At 33.4% G+C, this 24,873-nt stretch overlaps 1 protein-coding gene across 5 annotated transcripts in view; it reads left to right on the top strand.

Annotated features, from left to right (window-relative positions):
* The window catches only part of Cnksr2 (connector enhancer of kinase suppressor of Ras 2), a 258,842-nt gene that overhangs the window by 96,886 nt on the left and 137,083 nt on the right, over positions 1-24,873 (top strand). For all 5 annotated transcript variants that reach the window (XM_074063315.1, XM_074063313.1, XM_074063312.1 and 2 more), the window contains exons 5-7: positions 180-221; positions 16,226-16,345; positions 23,605-23,664. In XM_074063315.1, coding sequence (XP_073919416.1) covers positions 180-221; positions 16,226-16,345; positions 23,605-23,664 — 222 coding nt within the window. The remainder of the gene's footprint in view (positions 1-179; positions 222-16,225; positions 16,346-23,604; positions 23,665-24,873) is intronic.

Here is a 24,873-nt window from a genome sequence, read left to right as displayed (position 1 = left end):
ATACATAGGAGTAAATGTAAAAATGATAAAATAAAAAAGTTATTATTCCCATTCTTTCTATTATTTTTCCTTGGAATGTCAAGATTTTTCTATTTTTTTCAAAGTATAATAAAATTCCTCAGAAAATATTTTTAAAGAAATACTTGATTTTTTTAACATAGTATATGTTTATTTTTCAGGATTGTACTGTGTATGAAACAGAGAATAAAATTCTTCATGTGGTAAGTATATTTGGATCTATTTTTAACCCCATTAGAGAATAATATTTCTTTCATTAACTAGTAATTAAATAAAAGGCTACATTGCAAAAAAAACAGTAAGGCACAATAAAAAAATCAGGTAAGTGTATTTTTTAAGAGATCTACAAAAGAATCAAAATGTGTTATAGCCATTCAATCATATAATAGAAAAATATGATTAGTATTTCTAATATGTAGCAAGGTCGAAATATAATACAATAAACAATCTAGAGCAGAGAGAATGTGAAATAGGAATTTTCACTGGCCATCTGTCACAAAAGGAAGTCAGAGAAAGGTGTTATGTTTACAATAGGAGTGATTCACCTCTATCATCACCTGGATGAAATACTTTATGAAATAATCAAACTTCCTTTGCTTATCAAACAACCTTCCAACTGGAAATTACTGATATTTATTGAAACAAATGCCTTTGCTAATATTTTGTTACTAGAGATGGGTATGGCTACAATTTATTTGCAGAAAGGCATCTCCTTTCATGATAGTAAAGAGCTTGCTACTTCTGTTTGTAAATCCACTAGTCTGTCCTAACAGCTTCTTCACCTCTGGTGTGAGATTGTGGCACTTCTGTAACTATCAGGTACTACTTGATAAAGATCCATAATGCCTTGCCTCTTTTAATCCTACTTTGAGTTTATGAGTTTGAGATTTATGAAATGTTTGAATATTCACAAAAAATATTTTGTATTTAGGAGAGGGAGCATCTTAAACATCTTGCCTAAAATCTGCCTAAATCTGGGGAAATATTAATTCAGAATTTTAGCAGTATAGCATTACTGTTCCTTTTGTGTTATCTTCTACATAAATAATACTGATTAAACAGCAGCGATGGCCTCTGTGATTTATTAGGATTATCTCAGAAGTATAGTCTCAAGAGTGAACAGCTAATGTATTCTTATCCTCCTTAGTCCAAGAGGGAAAATATTACCACTAACTCCCTTTTGATCCAACTATACTGTCTGGAGAATAGAAAATTACAAAAGTTTATTTACGGTCTATGTATTCCAAGTATGCACTTAAATTCTATAGGCATATTACAGTTTGAGTAATAATCTGAAAATCCTCAAAAATCTGAAGCATTTTGAACACTGATGAGAAAACACTGACACCACAAGTGGAAACTCCACACCTTGACCGCATGTGATAGGTCACAGTCAGAACTCAGGCCTATAACACAGTTTATTCAACATCACCCCAAAAATGACTCTGTTGGCAAGGATGTGGGGAAAAAGGAACCTTCATACACTGCTGGTGGGAATGCAAGCTAATGCAACCACTCTGGAAAAAAATTTGGAAGCTTCTTAACAATCTAAACATAGACCTGCCATATGATCCAGCAATCCCACTCCTGGGGATATACCCAAAGGAATGCAACACAGGTTACTCCAGAGGCACCTGCACACCCATGTTTATTGCAGCACTATTCACAATAGCCAAGTTATGGAAATAGCCAAGATGCCCCACTGCTGATGAATGGATTAGGAAAATGTGGTATTTGTATACAATGGAATTTTACTCAGCCATGAAGAAAAATGAAATCTTATTATTCTCAAGTAAATGGATGGAACTGGAGAACATCATTCTGAGAAAGGTTAGCCAGGCTCAGAAGACCAAAGGTCATATGTTCTCCCTCATATGTGGACTTTAGACATAAAATAAATGCAGTAATATTATTGGATATGGGTCACACTCTAAGGGGAGAACACATACATGAGGAATAGGGAAAGGTAGGAAACCCAAAACTTGAAAGTGTTTGATGTGTCCACTGTAGAGGAGCTAATATAGTAACCTTAAAATGACAGCGGTCACTATGGGAAGGTGACCAAAAGTAGTGAAGAGGTCAGGTAGATATGAATCAATTCGGGTTGTAATACACTTGTGCATGGAAGCAATGCTAGGAATCTCTCTGTATAGCTATCCTTATCTCAACTAGCAAAAACGCTATGTCTTTCTTATTATTGCTTATGTCTTCTCTTCAACAAAATTGGAGAAAAGGGCAGAACAGATTCTGCCTGGAAGGGAGAGGGGTGAAGAGGAGAGGGATGGGGCAGGGGAGAAAAATGACTCAAACAATGTATGCGCGTATGAATAAATTTTTAAAAAGAAAGAAAAAAATGACTCTCCCAAATGTCTTCAGCTGCATGCCCAGATTCCACCATGAAAGCATACCTACAGGGGGTAATAAAATGACATGTATGCAGACCAGATATGCCAACAGCAGTTTCCTCATAATGCCCCACTTGAGGTCATACCTACATGCATTACTGGTTATGATTTATTTGTTTATTCTCTGCTATGCTATAAATATATTGTTGAATTTCCATAAAGGTCTACAGATACCTTTGTGGGTAAGAGCATAAGAAAAAAACAGGCATTTATGTTCATCTATAATATAGAAAGTTAAGCTGTTGAAGAGTGTGGACATGGATCTGGTCTCAGACTAACAAGGAAACCTACTGTAGCAGAGTATATGCTATTGGAATGACTACCATACTTTACCTGAAGAAATAGAAGGGTGAATTGCTGAAGTTACATGCTGAAAGTGATGAACAGAAGTTAATGAAAAATACAAAAATATTTCATACAGAAAAAAAGAAGATCTCTATTGTGATGAAAAAGTGGAGCCGTCAGTGTTGCAGACATCACATGCCACTTAATAGTACGCTTATCAGGAATCAAGCAAAGCTCTATCACCATGAGCTGAAATTTGAAGGGAACTGTCAATATTCAGTAGGCCAGTTGCAGAAATTTAAGAAAAGACACAGCATTAATTTTTTTAAAGCTTGTGACAATTAAGTTTTGCTGATATGAAGCCATGACAAAATTCAGTATAGTAGATACCAAAGAAGTCTTTAACATCATAATGAGGCTCCAGTTTTCTATTCATTGACTGATGGTAAATAGTGAAAATGGTTCTGAATCAGGTGATCATGATAATAGTGACGATGAAGATGACATTGTTGAAACTGCAGAAAGGAACCGATAGATGACATGGTGAAAATGTGTAATGGTATTATTGAAGGGCTAGAGCAGTGTGTATTTATTGCAGAACAAGAAATAACTATTTATAAAACTGAGAGAAATTTATAGGACAAAAACTGTTGTTAATGAGGCAAGTTACTCTTTTAAAAAGCTATCAATCAATCTTCATCACTAGAGGACCTACTTTCTGATCCCTTAGCTGCCTCCAATGTCTTTTTTATCACCTAAAATTATAAAATACAGTCTATAATAACCTTTTAATTAAAATACAACGTCATAGGTGGAGACTAAATGTCTGCCATTGCTTGTTGTTGCTATTGGTTAATAGCAGGTTTTTGATGAGGCTAACTGTGCTGTTTAGTTACTATGAACACATTATTTTTCACTGCATCAATAGTATTTCATATTTTATGGTTATGTACTTATGTATGAATAATTGTAATAAAATAGTTGCTTAATGATGAGCACATAAACTTAGAGTCAGGAAGGAGTGATGTCAAACAACCATATATTGTGCACATGGGTGGCTGAAATAGTGACCTTTGTTTTTTTGATGATTCAATGTTCACAAATTGTTTTGTTAAGAAAAATAGTTAAATTTTATACAAAATTACCTTCAGGCTATGTACATAAGGTATGTGTAGGACATACATGAATTTCATGTTTAGACTTGGATCCCATCCCAAGGATATTTCACGATGTATTTGCAAATATTCCAAAAAGAGAAAAAAATCCAAAATATTTCTCTTCTGAAATGTCTTGATACTCAGCCTATATCTCATTTAATCACAATTTTATGGATGGTGAAACCATGGGTCAGAAATATAAAGCTATTTTGTTTCAAGTATTGTGTTTGAACACCGATCTAATACCAAAGTCCATTTCCTTTCCAGATCTGTCAGTTGCTACCAATTCTAATTCCCTGAGAAATGTACGTCTTGTTTTCCATGGAACTTGAGGCTACTGTCTAGCTGTGCCTGTTGTTTTAATAACTAAGGAACACAAACAGACCCTTTCTGCCCTACATTTTATTTCCTTTGAGTGACTGTTTCATTGGCATTGAATTTTCTGCAACAATGACTGTTCCTTCTGAAGTGTTGAATTCACTGAATTAGACTTTGGCATGCTGCTGTAGGTTCTTCATTGTGTTTACTTCAAGGCTCTTATTGAGGTCAATGTGCGTGTTACCATTTTCTCTTTGTAAAATTTCTCAAGAGTAATCTCTTTTCTGGTGTTGGTATAAAGAAAAAAAAAACCAAACAACAACAGCTGTGCTTTTCCATATGCATTGGCTGCTAGAAACTTAAAGGTTGAAATAGGTGGCAAATGCATCCTAGGTATTTATTTTATACATTAATTTCACTCCAGGCTTTGATTTTATATCCATGATTTTCGTTGCCTTGCCTTTTTCACTTAATGTATGGTATATATTTTTACATTTGTTCATATAATATAGGGGGTAGTAGGAAACAAATGCACATCTGTAATTGATTTTCAAATGTTAACAAAGGAATGTAAATAGTTCATAGAAAAAAATCTTCAAAGGACTGCAAAAATGTGAAACTTTATTTCTGAAAAAATTTCAGACTCTTCCATGTAACACGATAACAAAAATGAATTTAAATTATGAAAAGATTACTGTGAGATTGCTCTTCTACAAAAGGTTGTAGATAGAATTTTAATTAGTTATGCTAAGAAAACAAGTTCCTTAAAGTTTTAAAACAATGTTTGAAATTGTATTAAAATCATAGTATTAAAAAATTAAAAATAAAATAAAATCACAATATTATCATAGTTCAAAATAATTTTAAAATACTTAAAAAGTACTTTTAATTTTTAAAAATTTAGCTAATTTTAGATTTTTAAAATAAATTCCTAATAATATCATTCTGAGCTACTTGATGTTACAAATGAGTGACAACATAAATAATATCAAACAGATTTAGAAATGAATACCATATGTTTACTTTAGACAATTTTACATTCTAGCTAGTAAGGATTTAAAAATCTTGTCTGATGGTGATGGAGGCAATGGATGACATTAACCAGTGAATTCAGCTGAGAAAGCACTTGTATTTCCATGTTATCACTCTGCTTCCCATCCTGGCTTCTTCGGCTGGTAGAGTGGCTCACGTGGTGGAGTACCTGCCTAGCAAGCATGAGGCCCTGAGTTCAAACCCCAGTACAACTGAAAAAAAAAATCCTGGATTCTTTCTGCAAAGATAGCTCAACTTCCACTAGAAGAATTTTAAAAAGCAAAATTCCCTTGAAATTTTTTATGGAACTTTAGGAAGCAAAGATTCACAGGACTCTAAATGTCAGTTCAGATTTTAAAGTATTTTGGATCACATAAAATATCTTTATATTGATTGAAATCAATATTTTCATATGAAACAAAAGCAAGTTTCAAATAGTAGATGTAGTATAACATTTGTTTAAAGGAAGTATATTTGTGGTGAAGAAAATAATTTGAAGAACTATGCAACAGACTGAATCTTTATTTAGCTTGGAGGGTAGTGTAAACAATTGTCAAGAGGAAGGAGAAATGATCACCTATGAAAAGTTGTGATACCACAGGAACTCCAACCTTCAACACCTGGGCAAACTTAAATAGAGAGCTAAGGAAAACTGTGAGATTTTGTGTCTTTTTCCAGAATAATGCCTATATTTAAGGAAGAGTAAAGAAAAGGAATGGGGAAGAGAAGAGGAAGTGTCCTCTAATATAATATTGAAATAACCCTGCCCTATGAAGTTAGCTTATTAAGAACATTTGTTTAGTTCTCAGTAAGAATTTAAAAATCCCTATATTAAGAAGGATATCATACTATAAAGAAGGTGAGACCACTTATAACTTGAGAGCAGAATGAACTAATAAAATAGTTCTAAGTGTGGCAGAGTGGATTAAATGGTAAGAGTACTTGCCTAACAAGTGTGAGGCCCTGAGTTCAAGCTTCAGTGCCAACCCCCCCCCCAAAAAAAACCTAGACATTTAACCATGCTGAAAGCAGTATAAAAACAGATTGGATATTGCAGAAAATTTGAGACACACACAAAATGGATTTTAACACCATAGTACTAAAATGTTTAGCAAATTAGGAAAAAGACAAGTGAGAGAATATAAAAGCTATAGAGACTAGATTATGGTTAGCCCACCCTAACTGTTAGTTTCTGAGGAACAAAGGAATAGAAACCAAAAAAAAAAAAGAATAATGTAGGAATAGAAATTTGGAATACTCATCAAATGTGTTAGAAAGATAACAATTTTAAGATGTATTCTAGTAACATTTTATAATTTGAATAGCAAGAAGCAACCACATTCATTCAACCAGAGAGAACACAGTGATAGAGGGTCTGATTTCAAAGAAACAAATTAAATCGTATTCTGACCTCTACTTTGAAATCATAATTGCCATAAGACAGTGGATTAAATTTTGTAAATTTGTAATAGAAAAGCAATGGCCAAAATTGCTTACATCTAATTAAATTATCATTCATGTGTGAAAGCAAACAAAAGGTAATTGTAGATCATCAAGGTAAAGTCAGTATCTTTTGGAGAAGTATATTTGAATAATACAAAATAAATGAAGCAAAGAATGTTGAACTCTAGAATAGAAAAGTACAGAATAACAAAGGATTATAGGTGAACAGCAAAACCAGATGAAATGATAAGGAACAAAAAAGTATATATAAGTACAAACTACTATTTTTAAGTGGGGTTATTATTGACAAATCAAAAAGATAATGCACATATCATAAGGTTTTATGTATTTTTTAAAAGGATAAACTTGTGTCCTTATATTAAATCACAAAGGGTACTAGCACTTCCCAGTGTCACTTATCCTCAGATAACAAGGACTTCCTTTAAAACAGTAATGAAATACAAATTTTCACCTATCAATTCACACACACATACATATTAAACACATCCAAATGCTGATAAGAAGCTTGCTGAAAATAGAATGGACATCGTTTATAGCTACATGTGTATTCACCAAACTTTTTGGAAAGCAAGTTTAGGTGATTTCAAGGCTCAGAAATATTCTTTCTTAACACTAATGTAGCATTTACACTATGCTTCAGGTAATATTTTAAGTGCTCTGTACAAACTAACTCATTTGGTACTCTTTTTATGTTTTTATTTTTATTTTTCCCTTTATTATTGTGCTGGGTGGGGGGATATTGTGGCATTTATATTTACAAAAGTTCTTACAATGTATCAAATATATCATGCTTGAATTCACCCCCTCCACTGCTCTCCTTTTACCACCCCTACCCCATTCCTGGAATAGTCTCAACAGGTATCATCATTTGGTCCTCTCAAAAACCTTATTAGGCAAGTATTATTACTCTCATCTTTTACAGATGAGTAAAGTGAAGCACAGAGAGGTTAGGTAACTTTCATGAAGTGACATAATTAGAAAGAATTTAAGATCAGATTGAAACTCTGGCAATCTGGCTGCAGAGTCCATATGGTTATACCCATTTAGAAATCTAGTCTAAAAATAAGCAGAACACAGTAACATGTTTATAGGAAGTGTTTATAGAAGCATTATATGTAATAAAAATTAGAAAATAGCAGATTAATGCTTCAGTAAACTATGATAAATTTACAGGATGTAATATTTACTATTCACAGGTGCTATCTGAAATTGGAATTTATAATTTATGAATAAATTTTATTTATGAAGATACCTTAAATATTTATATGCCAAGTTAATGGAAAGATTCTAATTGATAATGCTAAGTAAACATTTATAAATACAGAATGAGTCATTACCATTGAAAATTTTAAAAGAAAGTATTCTGTAATATTAATATTTATTATATTTTTATTTCAGGTATTTTTCCAAGTTTTTCAATTAGTTACAATACTTTTATAATTAAAAATAGTAAAGTATATTTATTCAAGTATATTAATAATTCTAATGGCTTTTAAGGAATAACTTTATATTGCACATAGTAAGATAGTCAAAAGTGAGTTAAACAATGCTTAGTCTAGATTTTCATTTTCACTTTTCTCATTTCTAAAAGTAGAGAGAGTTGTTTCTGCTTAATATTAGAAAATAGAGGTCTTTGAAGACCAAAAAGTCTAGTAGAAATGGAAGTCGGTTGCAGTGTTGGGCAGGGATGTCTGTTAATATTAAATGTGACAATGAATAAAAGGAGACTGAATGGCATGGGTTTCTTTGGAAATTGCCATTAAGTATAATGGAAGAAAAAACAAGACTGCAGCTATAAAAGACAAAAGGTGCTACAGATAGTCAATGTACTATCTGTCCAAGTGATTATAGTGCTGTATTTCATCTCTGTTGGTCTGAAATTTCCCCGTTAGACCTTGTCCTATATTACACATTCCCTGGCATGTTGGAGGCCATCTGCTTTGCTCTGCAAAGATTCTCGTTTTACATAGTAAATTAGTTACAGAGAATCTAGAGCTCTTTTCATTTCTGTATTCCATTTTCACTCCCACCTTTCACTGCAGCCTTTGCATCTGGAAAAGCCATTTCAGACCTTGGGCTTTAGCAGATTTACTGTATTTGTTGCAGCCCCGCTGCTCTCATTGGTGAGCCTGGAGCACTTGTCAACTCTGATAAACTCATGGAAATCCCAGGCCATGCATAATCATTAAAGTCATACTGTTTAAATCAAATTGTTCTGAGCTCAAATACACGTTTTATGTTAACCAACAGTGTGTTCTTTGTAAAAACTAAGGGGAAGAATAAATAGACTGAATGCCTGTTTTATTATTTTAGTGTTAAGATGATCTTTTAGTGGTATAGTGCTTTACAGTTTATGTTCTATCTCTTTTTCTCTTTTATCCCCAAAGTGTTTTTCCTCATTTATTTAGGTTTGATAATAAACTAGGCATATTTTCTCATGTTAAGTATTTATTTTATTTCCTAAACATTCTGTGTAGATTTTTCCTGTCTTTAAATTTATGAATTCTTTACTCCTAAAGCTCCAAGCTGAGATTATTATGCCTTCTCTGCTATCCAGACTAGAAATTGCTTAAACCACATTCAACCACCAACAGTTAGATGTAAACCGAAGTCTAGAAGAGAAAGAAGTAGTGAGCTCATTTTACTCTTTGCCCTGACATCTATACCTTATATAAGCATAGCTTTCCTCTTCTAATTGTCCCAAACCTCGAGAATACATTTAAGTACTAAGGTAGTATCATGCCCCATAATGAAATAAAAGTGATAATATTAATATTTAATCTTTGGAGATTTCTTGAAAGTGGTGATACTCTAAGACTTAAAATCCATAAAAATAATTATATATTGGTCTTCAGAAGGTCCCTGATGCTGTGAAAAGTTGGTTTTCAGCAATTATAGCCTGGACACCTTTCATAACTGTATTCGTTGACCAAATGCAAACTGGATTTTTTTGTGTAGTTGACATTTGATTATAATGGCATTTGAACATATGAATTCTGGCTATGCTCATTAAAGCATGAATTCTAATATTGAATTTTATACATAGAAATTATAAAATGCTGCTTTACTATTACATAGTTAATAGAACCCTTCTAACTTGGCCCACTTTGCTGTCTTTGTGGCCAGCCTAAAGATATATGTTAACACGATTACTGAACTAATCATGAGTTTTTTCTTGAGTTTTTTATTCTGTTATATTCAGGTTTTGACACTTTGGTGTTTAATTGCATTGTAAGTTATTTTAATTATAAATCCATTTCACCACAATGTCCATGCCAGAAAGGAGAAACCCAAATATAATATGATAGAAGTAGAAAATGTTTGTCTTTCCTATGACAAAAAGAGAACATGCATATACTAAAGGGAATGTGACCTATATGAAGAATTAAGGTAATCTGATTTTAGTGTTTCTTATTATGATTTACATAAGCAGTATGTTTATGTGAGTGTTCTTGGTAACGTATTTGTTAAACATATTATACATTTCAAAATTCTTTCATATTCATACTGACTCTGAGGGTACAACCCTTGTCATCAGATAGTATTTTGTTTTTGTTGAATAGTCAAGTAATGAAGAATATGGGTACTAGTTGGACAGTTAAAAGATTTGGTGTCATGACTCCATTTTGACACTTACTAGCTGTGAACAAGCTAAATTAGCTTCTCTGATTTAAGTTGCAGGATTGGAGTATCTGTGAGTTCTTAGGTTTAAATGCCAGAATTCTCTGTTGACAAACTAACTCCTGAAAAAGGAGAATGAACACATGAAGTGGTAAATTGGACAACTATCTTTTTCTGAAACCACTCTATATATGATCAGGGATACTATGGATTTTTTTAAGTAAAGATAAGTCAGTGTAAATGTAAAGGTTTCTTTATGGTAGTTGAATCAGTCTGGAGACAGAAAGTACACAGTAACTTAAACAAGGGAACTTTGATGTAAATAATTATTAAATTATGATTGGAGAGTATCTATAAAGACTTAAAGAGAATTCAAAACCATTTTCTGGAACTCAGAGAGCACAGTACCCAGGGAAGGACATCCTAACAGATGTCCTCCTCAAGGTTGAGAAGATGTGGTTGTAGTCTCACTGGTTTGCCTAGGCCAGAACTGGTCCACAGCTGCCAGGCAAGTATAGAAAGAGATGGGGTACTTGCTGTAGGTAAGTGGTCTGGAGAACTGTGGTGGTCAAATGGTTACCGGCTTAGGTTGAGGCTGCAGTGTCACTGAAGAATATATCGTCTGGGTGTACAAGTGGAGCAGAATACCACCTGATGTCCTCACACACATGCACCACTAATGTCCTCTAAAGCAGGAGCAAGAAAAAATGAAATGCAGCCCATGGAACCTGGAAGAGAAGCATACTTCCCCTGCAATGTCCTTCCAGTGCCCTCTACTGACATAAACATTTTGCCCACTATAAAGAAGGAAATGCTTAGTGTCCAGTCTAATGTAACAGAGCAAGCACTGAAGTGGTGAATTTGGAGCCATGAGTTATTAAATTCATAACTAGCACAGTATGATTATGTCTTATCATGATACCTTCAAATCGCTCAACTGTAAGTGGACAGTGGAGCCTCTTGTACTAATTAATTCAGATAAGGTCGTCTCAAGTAGTAGTTGGATGTAAATTGAAAGTGTCTTTCTCATCAAAGAAGGTGCACATGTGAGACTGATGTTCTCACACTATTTTGGCAAGGACCTCATCATTTTCAGATGATTAATATTTTAAAGTGAAATTTTTAAGCTGTAGTATTATCTCAGAGTTTGACTCAGTAAACATTAAATTTTGATGGTTATGTGCTAGGTAACGAACTAAGCACAGTGGTTAAGCAAGCAGGAACGGAAGCAAAACTGCCTGGCTATAACTTGGCTCTGTCATTTAAAAGTTGTGCGATCTTGAGCAAAATTTTAACACTTTTATGTCTGAATTTTCAATCTGTACTATAGGAAAAAACAACATTTTCTCCTAAGTGAGGTTGTAAGGATTAAATTAGTTAATATATATAAATGGCTGAGAAGAATATTTAGAATATAACAAATACTCATTAAATATTAATGTTGTTTCATTTAGTCCTCGTCATAATGCAGTGAGAGATGTACTGTTTTATCTCAGTTGTATTTATAAGTAAACTCAGACACTTGGAAGAATTAAGTAACTTGCCCAAGATCATGCAGCAAGTAAGTGGTAAACGGGGTTCAGCCCCAGGTTCTTCATCACCATTCTACAGGTACCACTCTAGGATTTAAAATTTTAATTCTAAGGTCATAAATTGCAGGCATATTATTTAAGTGACTTTTCTCTCTGTTATATTTTCAATTGGTGTATGTGGTAGACAGACTTCTAAGATAGCCCCCAACATCTCTGCTCTTGATGTACCATTGCCAATTCTTCAGTGTGATTGAGACCACTGGATATGATGGATTTTACTCCCATGATTCAGTTTTGTTCTGTGGCAAAGGTGAAGGGATTTTGCAGGTGTATTTAAAGTCCCTCACTTGACTTTAATATAATTAAAAGGGAGATTATCCTGGATAGATCTAACCTCATGTGAGCCTTTAAGAAGCTCAAAGAAGGCAAAGATCTACTGCTGGCCTTGAAAAAGTTAGCTATTGTGTTATAAGTAGGCCAATTGAGTTTGCCATATATCTAGGATCAGCAACCCCTAAATACTGAAAGCAGTCCCTGCATGACAGCCAGCAAGAAAATGGGGACCTTTGTAACACAGCCACAAGGAAATTAATTCTGCTAACAACCTAAATTAACTTGGAAACAGGTTCTTCTCTACCTAAGCCTCCCTGCAGGAATTCAGTCCAGGTGACACCTTTGTTGCAGGTGCTTGTGAGATCCTAAGCAGCAGACCCGGGACCTGGATCTGGGACTTGGATCCAGTACCTGGATTCCTGAACCATGGAAACTGAGAGAGAATAAGAGTATGTTATTTTATTCCTCTGCATTTGTAGTAATTCGTTACACAGGCATAAATAGCTAATACACTGTCATTAATTTAAGTTTCAACTCAGAAACACAAAAAATGGAAATTTAAAAATAAAGTCAAGAAGAAACTAGGAGCCAACAGAGAATAATTATGAGAACAATTTTTTGATAAGTTAAATATAAGATGCTGTCTTGCCACCTAACTTGTCTGATTCACATCATTTGTAAAGAGTTCATGGTTAGAGGTACCATGTCATTGTGGGAAGAACACTGCATTGAGTGGGCATCAGGACTTTGGAATTTTTTTAGTTATTACATGTTCTTTATTATTATCAATTATTATTATTACTATTACTATTATTATATCCTTCTTCTCTCATTTTAAAAGACCTTACAACTAAAGCACTTTTTTATTATTGTGCTGGGTGGGGGTACATTGTGGCATTTATAAAAGTTCTTATAATATATCAAATATATTATATTTGAATTCACCCCCTCCACCATTCTCCTTTATCCATAAACTATAGTTTATAGTGGATAAACTATATTCTGGAATAGTTTCAACAGTCTCATTTTCCTATTTACATACATGTGTACACAATATTTGCACCATATTCACCCTCCCATGCCCTTTCCTCACCTCCTCCCCGCTACCATTGGTACCAACCCATATTCACCTTCTTTTTTTTTAGATTCCAATAAAACTTTATTTATAAAATCAGGCAGGAATTTGGGGTTTTAACCTTGACTTTGCAATTAACTTTGTTGTGTGACTTGTGTAGTTTGCTTAATCTCTCAGGATCCCCAAGTGTTATTTAGGAAGATTGAAAAAAATGATCTCAAATCATGTGTCTTGGAATTCCTTCAAGTGATTGGAAGCTTTAGTAACAGGACTGATACTGTCAATAAGCTTTAGAACCTTTAAGCTTTTTAATGTGGATAAATGTAATAATTTAGAAGTAAGTGATTTGAAGATCCTGAGTTTTGGTTTGCTAATTTTAACTCATAACAAGTTCTTGGGTGTCATTGCTTCTTTTCTGTTAGCCGGAACATACGGGTGGCATGCTTAATGTAAGTGATGTTAAAGACAAAAAACTACACTGTCAGAAACAGTTTCAGATTGTGAAATCCTTGAACATAGTAGTAATTTGATTCCAATAGCAGATACTCAGTGACTGTTAAATGCATGAATGGCCTAATGAAGGCATGGTTATTGCCCTCAGTGTTGTAATGTGCACAGTTTGAGCCATTCATGTATATCCATTACCTTTCTGCTTATTTATACATTGGATTTTTTTGAAAGGGTTCTTTTATCATATTGATTAGTAATCTTCATATTAGCATGTAGTCTAAGTAAAACCCCTATATAAAACCCCTTCAGGATTATCTTCTCTCCTCTTGAGATAAAGAGAAAATAAGAATGAAAATGTAGCCACATAGAAGATGGAAGGGATAGCTAAAAGATTTAAATCTGTCAAGTTATCGTTTTCATATCAAACATGCAATTTGAACTGCAGCAGTTTGAACCTTAACCAGTTTGTGTTTAAGTGCTGCTCTTCTGTCCTTTCATCTGTGCCTGATAATGAACATTTTCACACTCAGACACAAACTCACAAGATCCCACTATGGGCTGCATAATTTGTTAATGTAAAAAATAGAAATGCGAAACACCTTATTCAATAACAACAAAGAATTCCAAGACAGCAATGACAGAGTATAAAACCAAGTGCAGGCCCTTGTGAGACTGCACAGATTCCTCTCACTAGGCTGGCCCTATAGGGTTCCCTATTCCTGGGAGATGATGCTCATCTTGGTACTTTGCCTAGAAGCATTTCAGGGTAAATAACTTCATTGTCTCTAAAGCATTGGCACCTGAACATCAGAGACAGGAAAGAAATAGGAGCTCTCTATCATGACCATGCAACTATACTGGCCAGTGAGAGTACTGGTCATTATAAAATGGTCAACAAGGTCATGGAGTTAAAAATAGTGAGTTAATTCATCTCATGTGTAAGAATTGAGCCCTTTGAGGGTAAAGAAAGCAAACAGGAGAAAATAAGCATTTATTTAGTATCTTTGGATAGGAGCCATATTGGGCTTTTTAAAAAATACATGTCTTAGTGTATAAACCAGATAAGGTATATACCTCATTTAATTTTCTACCTGAGGAAAACAGTCACAGAGTAAGTCATTGTCAGTGTGGTGATTACATACATCTGCCTTCATATCAAGCCCATGTTCCTTCCATAGGAATTGGTATCATGTCACTAATGGCTGTGTTTAGGAGTTGATAACCAAATTAAAGTGCAGCCTTGAGAAGCAGATAGAAAAAGAATGAATGTCATTAGAGAGGGAAATTTAGCCTGGCAATTTCTGTAGTGTGGAGAAGCTGAGCATAGCACATACTGATGTGATGAATCAAAGACAGAATGAAATAAATAGTATTATCGTGACTAGGCAGGCAGAGGGAACTATCTCTTTCACAGTAGACAAATGCAAGGATCACAGAACAAGTAACATATTGGAGAAAACAGAGATTATACCTTGATTCCTGCAAAATGATAATTCTTCACTAAATGAAATAAACTCAAATGATGGAAACCAGGCTTCAGTAAAAACAATGAGAGTGTCTGAAGCATTTGAGGGCTAGCATGTTTTACTATAGTATATTTAAAACTTTTTCACTCATATTCTACTTTCTTCATGATTGGGTCATGTCTAAGTTTTAGCCATACCATTGTGGATATAACATATATTTTTATTTATTATTCTGTATTAACATAATGGATTTGTTCTACCTAAAGTACTAGCTTTCTGTTCTTAGTCAAGACTCTCTACTAATTACTAACACTTATTTGCTCTTCAGTTCATTCCACTCATGTATATGTGCATTTCCACAGCTGGGACACAATCAGCTAATATTTATTGCGTGCCTTGTATGTTTTGGGATCTGTCTACCTGGTATGAATGGTATTTGGGTGAGGGAGAGAAGTTGGAGATTAGTAGAATATGGAACCTGCTTCAGAGGACTTCAGAATAACATAGTAATAGATTTTCAAACTGTTCCTAGAAGACTGAGAAAACATATGGAGGTTATTATAAACTTTGCCTGGAGGGGGTGGGCAATTTTGTACAAAGATAACCTTGGGTAAGAAAGTCTAGACAAATAAGTAAAAAGAGTTCACCAAACAAATTTGGGAGATTCACCTTGGCCAATTTTTTAAATTTTTTCTGATCATGAAGTAAATGACACCAAATTTGTTATATTACTCCCTTCAGTTCTATTTGATGGTTGCTATGAAGAGATTTTCAGATCATTAATATTGTTTAGAGGTGATCATTTCAGGTGTGATACAGCAAATAACAGAAATAATACATGACCATAACTTTTATGAATATTCTGGCATATAGTTCTTATATCCATAATTTAGAATATGTGTTGTCTGTATTGTGTGCAAATACATCATAAATAGATTTTGCAGAATAAGATGCCAGTTAATGTTCTACTGTCTCTTTTATTTTTCCTCATTAAAAATTGTAATAAATCGTGATTCGTATGTTACCTGAAACATATATTTACTATGTTTTTCTTTCATTTTGCTTCCAGTGTAAAACTCTTTCTGGAGTCTGTGACCACATCATATCCCTGTCATCAGATCCACTTGTTTCACAGTCTGCTCACCTGGAAGTGATTCAGCTGGCAAATATCAAACCAAGTGAAGGGCTGGTAAGAGATACCATGGTTATCAAAACCACCATCAGCAGACAGCTAATTATGTGAACAAAGCAGCTTCAAAATGTGGGGATCTATGAATTTCAACAGATACTGAACATTTTGGTATTTTTCTCCAAAGGAGTTAAGGTAGTAGGAGTTTGTTATGATAAGAAGTTTCATAAAAGTAAATGAAGATGAAGGAGAATTGAAAACAGTGATATCTGAATTATCCTGTTTAATTTGGTAATCACTTAGCCTTTACATTCTTTCACACCATTCTTTGAATTGAAGTTCCTTAGGTTTAAAAGACGTTCAGGAGCTTTATAAATAAGCACCACAGTGTTACCTGTCCATGCAAGTAGGTGTTTTATTTTGTTTGTTTTACTTTGATTTTTTTCTGGCTTTAATACATATTTCTTCCCCTATACTGGGTAGCCAAACAAAACCAAAATTCTTGATATCTCAGATCCGTTTTTGTTTATTTTATTTATTTTGTTTGGTTTTTTGTGGTCCTGAGGGTACTGTGGATTGAACCTGAGCCTTGGCCTCAGGATTGCTAGGCAAGCACTCTGCCACTTGAGCTATGCGCCTAGCCCTTTTATTTTTATTTCATTTTTGAAATAGGGTCTCACTAAGTTTTTCTAGACTGGCCTTGAACTCATGATCCTCCTGCCTCAACCTCCTGAATAACTGGGATTACAGGCATATGACACCACATCCATTCTTGTAAGAGCAAATAAGCAAATGGATATTGCTAACAGGAGGCTACCATCCATGAGATTTACTGATGTATTTTATTGTATCGTAACAAATGTAGTCATCTTCTATATTTTGTTCACCTGACTAAATATTTATTGATTCTAAATTTGATCAAAGTTGGAACTTTGTTTAAAAAAACTATAGAAAGAAAGCATATAAAATTGATAACTGATGAAAAAACACAAAAATCCAAGAAACTGGCTGGGGAATATGTTACATACTACACAACTATAACACATTAGCTTGATGATACAGTGTTTCTAGAAATTTATCAATTAATGATATTTGGAAAATAGAAATCTTGGAGACCAACATTAATAACATCAATTCAGATTACATATTCTTAAAGATTTCCAAATAGGTTTAACATTTTATGTGTTTTTTTTCTTTTGCACATGCACATATGTATATATACATCTGTATATATAAAACTTTTAGAGGACAAAGGCTTAATTGACCACAGATGATTTTTTTTGGTTTAAGACCATCTATTTATTCTATAGAGTGACTTTTCTCCTGATATTTGGAAATTACTCCTGGGTCTCTAGTGCTTTGTGCTTTTTTGAGTGCTTTCTTGGGAAGATGAAGATAAGCAGATCATGGTTACATGTCATCATTATAACTTGTAAGTGTTATATCTAACTGATTAGTTTTAAGAGCTTATTTCTAATATTTATAAACTTATTTGAAGTAATCTTTACAATTTTAAATTCTCATTACAGTAGTCCTCCCTCTTATACACACTTTCATTTTCTAGTTTCATTTACATATGGTCAAATGCAGTCCAAAAATATTAAATGGAAAATTTCAAAAATAAACAATTCATAATTTTTGAATTGCATGCCATTTTGAGTAGTATGATGAAATCTCATATCATTCCATTAGGGATGTGAGTCATCTCTTTCTCAACCTTATTCATGCTATACAACCTACCCACCCATTAGTGACTTAGTAACTCTCTAGGTAAATAGATTGACAGTGATGGTGTTGAAGGACTTGTGTTTGATAAGTCCCCCAAAGTGCAAAAATTCAGATATGCAAGAAAGAAACCATAAATTTCTTCCTTTAAGGGAAAAGTTAAAAAATGTTTTGAGAAAAAGAAAAATCACATTCACACAACTTTTATTAAGTACATTGTTAGTCTTTCTTAATAGTTACTGTTTTAAAATCTCTTACTACATCTAATTTATAAATTGAGCTTCATCATAGCTATGTTTATATCAGAAAAACATAGTATATGTAGGATATGATACTATCCATGATTTCAGGCATACCCTGGAGGTCTTGGAACATATCCTCTGTGTTTAAGGGAAGACTACTGTATTGCTTTTACTTACCCTTATCACAGTCCAGTTTTGTTTTTTTAAAATTTAAACCCTTCAACCCTTAAGAAAAACTTCTAAAACAAAACAGTGTGAAATATTTTCCATTTTCCATTTCTGGAAATATCAAGGAAAGAAAGCTCTGTAAGCATAAAGTTCAGTAGGAAATTATGAACAAATGCTACATTATATTAGACTAGAAGTCAGAATACTCAGACACAAAGCACATAGTGGGTATGACTCAAGTGGTAAAACACTCGCCTACCAAGCTTGAGGCCTTGAATTCAACCCCCATTATGGTAAGAAAAACAAAAACAAAACAGAAAAGTATGAGAATGGTATCAAGGAGTTTGGGGAATAAACTTAACTTCCTTGGCTTTGATTTTTGTCATAGGTAGAATGAGGGTGGCAGGAGGAAATACTCTTTAAAATTCCTTTTACCTCTGAGTTTGCAGTTCTAATGACAATCTTGTTTAAGCAAAATACCTTCTCTTGTCATCTAATTTCCACTGAAGTCAAGGGGGGAAATAATCATGTGAACACAATGTAGTCATGTCAACACAATGCTGATTAATGGATTTTATGAAGTCTTGATTTTTTTCTATGAGGATGTGGCCCTGGAAATGCCTTTTTTTTTTAACATAAAAGAAGTAGATCTGTGTCAGCTTTTTGGAATAGTAATGAACTTAAAATGCTAAGAACCATTTCAGTTAAATAGTATAGGAAAGAAGTGGAAGAGAATAGAAATAAGTGCCTACCATTTGCCAAGTATTTTCCTCACAACCCTGTAAAGTAGGTATTAATTATCTCATTTTGCAAGTGAGAGAACAGAAGCACAGATCTTCACCAATTGTTCTATATTAAATAAGTAATAAACAACAAAGGCAGAGTTTAATCAAGGTAAATCTAAATAAAGTACTCTAAGCTTTTTCCATTATCCCACTTTCAAAATTGGAATTGCTAAAGGGAAGTATGAGGTGCTTAGGAGGATAACTTTAAAATTGAAACTGCTTAAAGAAATTCATTTTTAAAGGACAATGAGCACCACTTCATTGGGTTGATATTTCAAAGGGAGAAAAAGAAAAACCTAAAATGTTGAATATTCAAAGAGTCATGTATAAACCTCTTTCTTATGATTCATATCAAAGAGAAAAAAACTGAATAGAGATTTTGCATGACTTATTCAAGATATCATTGTAAAAGTCAGTCACCTTTAAGTAAGCTTAGTAGATCACATTTGAAATAAAAAGATTTGAGGATTTCAGTAACATTTAGCATGTCCTTAACCATAGATAAATGGTAAATGAAAAATGGAAAGATGTGGGGAAACAGGCTTAGTTGTGATTAAGGTATATAAAATTTGCTTTTAAACAATAATAATTAGTGGAAAATTAAAGGGAAGAAAATGAGATCTATCGGAACATATCAAAACTGGATCAAAGCCAATTGAGAAGTTGAAAACGGGAAAGAACTGGTGCCTTCTTTAAGGAACACTGTTGCCTTCAGAGAGTTCATTTTCTATTTAGGTGTTTGGACTGTCTCCATATATGCTTTATTCTACTGACTTGACTACAAGGTTGCTTTGGCTATTGTTGGTTAACTAACATTTGGAGACAAAATGAAGCAAATGTTATTTTGGCAAGCAGAGCAGGACAGAGGGAGCTGTCCAAGTCAGCTCCAGAAATTGTTACTTAAAACAGAAAAAAGAAAGAGTGAAGATTTTGATGAAATAGAAGGCCATTATTTGTCTCAGTTCCAGAAAAACAAATATTTAAATTACATATCCTCCTGCTGTTAGGCCCTTTCTCAGAGGGGAGCAGATAATCAGATGTATTTCTGTGGACACTTCTTTATTCAAAAGATGATTAGTTTAAAACTCATCTAAACAACTTTTTTCTTCTCTTTCTTTTGGTGTCTGACTTTTGGCCGTTTTTCTAATTAGCACTGCCAAAGGAAGATAAAAAAGATGAAGAAGTCAGTTTTGATTATTAAAAGCAGTTACAACAAATGGTTTATTGAGGTTAGAAATGAAAATATTACATAAAACATCTTCATTCTTGTGGCACTTAAAAATGTGCTTTATTTCTATCCTGTTTCTCATGACCATGAAAAGGTATTAGACTTGAACTCTGCGTACATATCTAGATCCAGCTTTAATAATTTTCAAAATATTTTATCCATCTGAAAAAGGAGTTTTGATATAAATTATGTAACATTATTATGATTTCATCAATATTATGATCTTATAACTACTAGATACTTGTTTTAGCTTACACTTGTCACTTTTTCAAGATCTTGGAATATCCAACAATTACAAACAAATATTATTTCCTGAGTTATAACTAGATTACTTCCAAGATTTTTCACTATCCCAATAACTTGAGTTTTTTCCTAAATATTTTTCTTAAGATACTCGGCTTTTTCTATGATCTAAACATTTCTGGAATCATTTAGAACTCTTATCAAACAACTTTAATTCATAATCAGGGCCTGTAAGTATAGCTCTTTAGAGAGCTTGCCTACTATGTACAAGGCCCTGGGTTCCATCCCCAGATGTTTTCAGCATCATAAGAAAACATAGTTAGTATCTCCACCTATTGAAAGATAAGTGGAGAGAAATATAATCAACTTCTACTTACATTTGTCCGAAGAGATGGGAGACTGACATAAACTTGTAAAATGTCCAGTGTGCAGCCCAGTTACTCTTAAAACTACATTTCATGTACTACATATGTGCTAAAGTATAGTAGATATTAACAGCTGGGGATTTAACTCAGTGGTAGAGACTGCCTAGCATGTATGAGTCCCTGAGTTTGAGTGTAGGCACTGTCAAAAAAGTAGATGTTAAACAGTGAGTTTTTGGCTTTAATAGCTACAATTGCCAAGTGCCATGTTGTAATAAGAAAAGTTAATTGACTTTATTAACTCCTGTTAATAAATCCACAAATGAAGAGCCTAGTGATTGGAGTTTGGACTACCTAGGCTTGCAACTTGGCTTTACCGCCTTTGGCAGATATCCAGGCTCCCTGTGCCTCAGTTTCCTTATCTCTAAAACAGGAAGAGTGACAGTTTCATCATACAGGCTATTGTGAAATAAATGTAAGACACTTAAAAAAGTGGTCCCTGCATGTTATAAGTAGAAGCTAATGATGATCATGATAGACAATTATGAATGATTCTTTTGTAAATATAAACCATAAATTTTGTTTCTTTCATCATTTCCTACTTTATGCTCTCACAATCTATTTTAAAAACGGATACAGAATGTAGTATCTACCACTTACAAATATATTTCAAGATCCTTATATTAATTTTATGCAATCTTGTTAATTACTGGGGGAAAGACTTGAGCAAGGATCTTGTCCTCTTCTAAGTTCTATATTATAATATTATATTTATCTTCCAATAAATAATGGGATAAATATTAACTTCAAATGTAAGTACGTTATACACCTGCCATATGCAAGAGGTTGAGTATTACCATATGATTATAGCCAACAATGACCAATTTTAATGAATTTCTGTTTGTACTTTTGTTGAGGTTATTATTTTATATAAAATGATGAACTTTTATTTAAGAAATTAGAGTTCATAGGTAATTGATTATCTTTTAAAATTGTATTAATTTCATTTCCCATTAGAGATCCATTTTTGGAACTAATAACCTTTCAAATATATGAAATTTCTGAAACGACTTTTTAGAATTACAAAACTACCCATTGACTTCTCAGTAGTTCTATACCATGAACTTTTCTGTTCTTTTTTATTCCACATTTTCATTGGAAACACATGAATATTCAGGTATCTAAGTATATGATTAACATATAGGTATGAAAAATTATAACATTATAATAATTATTTCCTTTGCATAAGTGCTAAATATATGCTTTTCTGCAATGTTAAATATCTCATATTTCAGATTAGGAAGGAAGAAAATACAGGCTACTACCAAATAGCAGAACAGAGTTTATATAAATCAGATTTTATAACTCTTCTAACTCCAGTTATAGTTGAAGTACCTTTATAGAAACACACTTTTTTCTTATTTTTTATTGTTGTGCTGGGTGGGGGGTACATTGTGGCACTTACAAAAGATCTTACAATATATCAAATATATCATACTTGAATTTACCCCCTCCACCATTCTCCTTATCTCCTCCTCCCCCCATTCCTGAAACAGTTTCAACATGCATCATTTTTCCATTTACATACATGTGTACATAGTATTTGCACTATATTTATCTTCCCACACCCTCTCCCCATCTCTTCCCCCCTCCCACTGGTACCAACCATGCCCAGGCAGGACCTGTTCTACCCTACCCTCCTGTTCTCCAATTTTGTAAATGAAAAAAATGACATTTTTGTTTAAGATAGCTACACAGGGAGTTTCCTTGTATATATGTATCATAACCTGAATTGGTTCATCTCCTCTATTTTTTTCTTTCTACCTTAGTCCCCTTCTTATAGTGGTTTCAAGAAGCTTAAAAATTCTATGTTCATTTAGGAAGTACATCAACAATATTCACCTTCTTAACTGCCTTCTTTTACCCTCCCCTTCTTGTATGTGACCTCTCCTTAGTATGACTTGTTTTTCAGAATATTGCTGTGTTTGTATTAGGTTTATATTCTACAAATGAGAGAAAACATGTGGCTTTTGGCCTTCTGAACTTGGCTAACTTCACTTAAGATGATGATCTCCAGTTCCATCCATTAACCTGCAAATGACAAAATTTCATTCTTCTTTGTGGCTGAATAAAATTCCATTGTATATGGATGCCACATTTTCTTAATCCATTCATCAGTTCTGGGGCATCTTGGCTAGAAACTTACTTTTTATTGTGTAATTATATCAGGTATTATAGACTAATAACACACCACTATTTGAATTTCCCATTGTAACTTTTATTTTGCTACAGAATGTATAGTATAGATTTGGGGGACAGGAAAGTGTGTCCTTTCTTCAGAATAATGAATTATCATGCTGCATTTTATAAGTCTCATAGGAAATTCACTCATCAAGTAGTATTTTATTGAGTACATGCTTCTTTGGACAAATTTTAGAAACCAGAACATTCACATAGGTTTAAAGATAGCATTATTAAATCATGGATTTTTTTTGATTGGACATTATACTATATTTGAAAATATTTCAATTGCTTCACTTTTTTTCTGATGCTGTCTTTTTCTTAGGGTATGTATATTAAATCAACATATGATGGCCTCCATGTAATTACTGGAACCACAGAAAATGTAAGTATTACAGCATTTCAAATTTTGGTATGTGTATGTTTATCTCATGATTAAGGTTGACTAACAAGAATAGATAGGAGATGTGACTAAAAGTACATACTAAGTTAGGTGCTGCTGGTTTCATTAGAATTTTTGTCTGTATATTTATTTTAGAATAGCTGCTTAAAGTAAGTTATTTGTTTTCTGTTTGCAGCCAGAGTGTTATCTTTTTAAAGTATTTTCAGTCTCATGACAGGTTATGGCGACATCTAAAAGAATCTACTTCCATCTGTCCAATAGTTTCCTTATTGTTAAGAACCGTCAGATAACTCAGGCTTTCTGAATACTTACAGCATAATTCAGTTTAATTCAGTGGAGGGGTAGCATGGTGGAACTGCATAGTTTTCACAGTAATGTCCCTTAACTTGTAGCATCAGCCTCCCTTGAGAACGTGCTAGAGATGCAAATACAAAGGCCCCACCCCAGACCTACTAAATCAAAAATTCTGGGGGGACCAGCCTTTCTTAATTAGAGGTTCTGTTTTAACAGGTGGTTTGCAGGCATACTCAAGTTTGAGAACCGCTGTAAGTAGTGAGTCAGAAGTCCCCATGCCTAGGTCCTACCATCAGTTCTGCATCTTACTGACAATGTAGTGTTTGCAAGTCACTTAACCTTGGTTGTTTTGGTTTATTCAACTCTAAGTTGCAAATAAATTACCTGACTACATACCTTACTAGGTTGTTAAAAACTTCAAATGAGCTAACAAATGTGGAATACTGTGCTGTAGAGAACTATGCTCTGGAAAGAGAAATACGAAGTGAGCATGTTGGGCATTAGCATGATTTTATAATAGAGTTGAATAAAATAATAAATCATTATTGCTGCTTTTCGTTATCCCAGATTTCCCTTCTACCCTTTATTATATGAACAGATACTGAGATTTGAATTTTTAAAATTTTTATTTATTAAATTTTTTTACTGTTGTGCTGGGTGTGGGTACATTGTAGCATTTATAAAGGTTCTTACAATGTATCAGATATATCATACTATATTCTTTTTGAGATTCTGATAAACTACATGTTTATGCTGTGTTCCTTTAAAGAGGACTGAGGTGGAATTACTTCAATCTCAAGTTACTATTGATCTCAACATTTTACAGCATTTCCTTCTTAAAATCACATTTTCTTCATTCAACTGTTGACTTCAATCACTCATTGATTTTCCCCTTGG

The sequence above is a fragment of the Castor canadensis genome, chromosome X (assembly GCF_047511655.1).
Source record: "Castor canadensis chromosome X, mCasCan1.hap1v2, whole genome shotgun sequence".
Taxonomy (NCBI): domain Eukaryota; kingdom Metazoa; phylum Chordata; class Mammalia; order Rodentia; family Castoridae; genus Castor; species Castor canadensis.
The sequence above is the reverse complement of the archived record's forward strand: the minus strand, read 5'-3'. Positions and strand labels throughout refer to the sequence as shown.